The sequence below is a fragment of the Lactuca saligna genome, chromosome 5, assembly GCF_052625555.1.
Source record: "Lactuca saligna cultivar CGN05327 chromosome 5, ASM5262555v1, whole genome shotgun sequence".
Taxonomy (NCBI): domain Eukaryota; kingdom Viridiplantae; phylum Streptophyta; class Magnoliopsida; order Asterales; family Asteraceae; genus Lactuca; species Lactuca saligna.
The window spans coordinates 181,565,621-181,569,651 of NC_136421.1; the positions used below are offsets into that span (position 1 = coordinate 181,565,621).

A 4,031-nucleotide genomic window follows, 5' to 3' on the forward strand; every position below is an offset into this window, starting at 1 on the left:
CTAGATTATAGATTATAGTAAGCAAAAGATTATAGATTATAGTAAGCAAAACCTCGTATGCGTCCCCGCAAAGCGGGGAGAGCAATTTCTAGTTTGACATAAGTTGTTTTTTTTTTTTTTTTTTTTTTTTTTTTTTTTTAATCTATTATTGTTTATATTTGACAAGTTGGTGTTAAACACCTTTTGTATACACAAGAAATCAAGTGAGAGACTTTTCCCAACTTTTTAGGCGTGACAAATTTTTTTTTTTTTTTTTTTCTAATGACATATGTCCCAATCTAATGAACGTCAAACACAATATAACATGTATTATTTTTTTTTTTCTAATGACATATATCCCAGTCTAATGAACGTCAAACACAATATAACATGTAATGTTGTGACCATGATTATGTAATGTTGTGACCATGATTACAAAAGCTACATTATAATTGTAAGAAATGGAAAGGCAAAAATGCAACCAACTTCATTTCACAATCGATTTTCATCCAAAATGATTGTACAAATGCTACAAAAAAAAAACCTATACAACATTAAAAAAAATATATATATAGTAAATAACTTACTTGAAGAACAAACCCCTCCTCTTTTTCTTCCCTAGCTTCCTATCAACAGCCCGTTTTATAAACAACCTCATCGTTAACACAATCGTATCTCTTGAACAACTCACATCATTCAAATTATCATCCACACGTAAATAATGCTCAACATCACTACTACTAAGTATCGAAAACTCCAATGGCATTTCCCCTGGTAAACTAACAACCATATTTGCTGCATACTTTTCATCCACCACAACACTTCCATTATTAATCTTTATCACATACCCACTTTTCTTAATTTCCATCATCCCATTTTCCCACGTGTCACTAGACTCTTTCCAAATCAACAACTTAAAATTCGCATGACCTAAATTGAATATTTTCTCAATCTCACGAAGCATATCCGGGTGACACGTGATTTTTTTATTGTCATTTGCAAAACATTTTACAAGTTCACCCTTTCGTTGTTTGTTATCGAGTGGTTGAACTTCTACAGCAAGATATGTGTCCACGTCATCAGCTGTTACTGTATATGTCGGTTGTTTTGCTCCTTCTATGTAGTTTACAGATCCATCTTGTAAATGGCGAACCCATTCGAATCCGCAATGAGTAGTCCCGTTTCTTGAGTAACCACTTGCTTGGATTTCGTTTCCGGGAAACGATTCGCCTAATATCTGTAGCCCTTCGATTGTTGGAAGTGGTTTGTTCGGGTCTTGTTCTTCGTTTTCGTCGCTGAAATTTTCGTCGTCTGAATCATCATCGGCTTCGAGTTGTGAGGAAGAAGAAGGTTCTTCGAGAATTGATGGGAGGTAATGCGAGTTCACTACTTCTTCTTCTTCCTCTTCTTCTTGTTGCTCGTTGGTTTGTCTCTCGATATGAACTGGTTCTTGTGATGGAGAAAAGTTTGAGTGTGAGTGTGTGTTTGTGTGTGTCCATGGTGAATGTGAAGAAGAATCGTCTCTTCTATGAGGATGTAACGTTAATGGCTGATATTGTGGATTTCTAAGCTTTTCGTCTGCTATGGCGAGGCGTTCTTTGTTATGTTTGAAGAGAATTCTTAGGTTGCTAATAATGGAGTATGCGTCAAGAGATGGGGGGTGAAGAGAAAGATCTGAAAGAAGAGGGGCTAAAGATGAAATAAATATTGACCTTTCTTCTTCAGCGATTCCCAGAGCATATCCCAGGCGTATGTTCTCTTCGGTTATTTCTTGTCTGTAAGATCTGGCATTTGAGGTGGATTCAAAAAGGTCTTGTTGTTGCTGATCGAAGGCTTTGTGCATTGAAGCAATTCGTTTTTCGAGAACATGTTTCTCGTTTTGAATTTGAGCTTCTTTGACTGTGTATTCCGCTAGGTGTTTCCTCAACTGTAAGATTTCTGTTTCTTGTTCTTCGATTTGTTGAAGAATGTCGTCTTCTTTGATTGGTTTTCTGTTGGGTTGATTGTTGGAGGCATTGTAGTGATTGAATCTCCCACTTACAGTTAACGCAGAGAAGCTGTTTGATAAATTGCTTCTGAGAAAGTAGTCATCTTCTCCCATAACTCTCTTGATCAGCCCCAATTCCTTCGATTTTGTAACGATTTCATGAAATCAATTGAAGAATTTTACTCATAAACCCTGATGTCGTCGTTGATAAACCCTAGATTCAGAGAGATCGGCGAAGAGAAACTCGCCCCCTCTTCTCTACCACTCTCTGTTCAATCAAATTCAATTCGAACTAATTAACAAACCATGAATCGACATATACGAATATACACATTCCCTTCAATTAATCAGAAATTTTCGTGGTTGACTGAATTTTATTAAGAAATAAGAACACACTAACTGAATCAACGATCAATCACTTCAAGACTAATCTGAATTATCATTTCCTTACACAAACATATACATGTGGTCATCAATTTATCTCTCTTGCAAAACACAGAAGAAAACAGGAGCAGAATTAGCAGGATAGATAGATACCTTGTACTTTCGATTAATTTACGAGGTAAAAACCATTGATGGAATTCTTGTTTGTCATCAAGAAAAGTCTACGCCACAGAATTATGCAGAGAAGAGAGAGATTGATTGAGAGAGAGTTTGTTGCAGGACTTTAAGCCGGTCATGCATTAATGAGAAGATGTGCTGTTCGAAGTGTTTATATAGCGAGTTTAAAATATGGCGGGTCGGGTCGGGGATGGTCTTCGGTTACGCGGTCATGTTGAATAATTAATAATATACGCCAAAAAAACAAGCCGCCGGGATATTATATTTTATTTAGTTTTAGGTTTCTATGTGATTACAATTATTATAAATATTAAATTTACATAATATTTAGATATTGACAATTTCACATTGTGTTTTTTTAAACGAACTTATTAAATTTATAATTTTTTTTTTACAAATTTAATTAATCGATTGTTTTGCTTTAATTGTTTTATGTTTATTATTTGTTGTTTAGCAAAAAGTTGATAAAAGCTTTTATGTATGATTATAATTGGTAACTATTTGAGTTAAATTGAATTTTTATGTAGATCTGTACTTTTTTTTTTTTTTTTTTTTTAATTTTTAATTTTTTTTCTTCTATAGAAGAATTATGATTTTGTGAAATGGGTTTTCAAAGTTGTTCAAGTGGTTTATCATTCTAGAATGATGTAAGCAAGACAAGGTTGTTCATGGTAACATTTCTTAAAGGATATTACTGGTATTGCTTACTCCACGTTGTGAACTACTTGAGCGATCTTGGAAAACCATTGGAGAAAATCGTGATGTTTTGAAAGAATAAAATAAAAATAAATAAGAGGAAATGGGTATAGATCTATGTAAGGGTTCATTTTAATCCAAATGTTTGTCGATTATTATCATATAAAAAAGACAACTTTTTGCCTAGTTAGTAAATGGGAAATCTCCGAAAAAGTTCAAATATTTTACTCTAATTTACGAAAAAGTTTCAAACTAAAATTTGTTTTTGAAAAAATCCTAATTACCGGTAAAAATGAAGATTTGACCCTATTTCCCCGGTTTACCGGTTTCATTACTTAACAGGTTTTAAAAAAGTCCCATTATTTTACCATAATTTATGAATAAGTCCTAAATTTTTGTAAAATAATAGGACTTTAATGAAAATAATGGTAAAATAATGGGACTTTAATATTTTCGAGTAAGTAATGAAACCGGTAAACTAAGAAAATAGGGTCAACTTGTCATTTTTACCGGTTTTGGGACTTTTTCATAAACGAATTTTAGTTTGAGATTTTTTTGTAAATTAAGGTAAAATATTAGGATTTTTCCGGAGATTTCCCTTAGTAAATTGAGAAACATGAAGAACCTCAAGCAAATTGCTTGATTGATTAAATTTACAACAAAATTGTAAACTTAATAACTTGAAAAAAATAGTATCAGAATCAAAATTTTATTTAAACTTAATTACATTTATACAATTTATCTTTACAATTATTACAAAACATCATTGCTCTTAAGTTTCATTTAAGGATCGAAAAAAAAAGCAGGA

The 4,031-nt window shown here is 32.6% G+C and overlaps 1 protein-coding gene across 1 annotated transcript; it reads right to left on the reverse strand.

The window, feature by feature from the left end:
• Window positions 1-447: 447 nt before the first annotated feature.
• Window positions 448-2,644, reverse strand: LOC144997702 (uncharacterized). Its single transcript, XM_078957577.1, has 2 exons — window positions 2,504-2,644; window positions 448-2,234 (listed from the first exon to the last, which is right to left on the reverse strand). The coding sequence occupies exon 2, from the start codon at window positions 2,078-2,080 to the stop codon at window positions 563-565; it is 1,518 nt and encodes a 505-aa protein (XP_078813703.1). The 5' UTR covers window positions 2,081-2,234; window positions 2,504-2,644; the 3' UTR covers window positions 448-562.
• Window positions 2,645-4,031: the final 1,387 nt, after the last annotated feature.

Bases quoted from the DNA above. Each gene is read 5' to 3' on its own strand.
- LOC144997702 (XM_078957577.1), bottom strand. From the start codon at position 2,080: ATGGGAGAAGATGACTACTTTCTCAGAAGCAATTTATCAAACAGCTTC.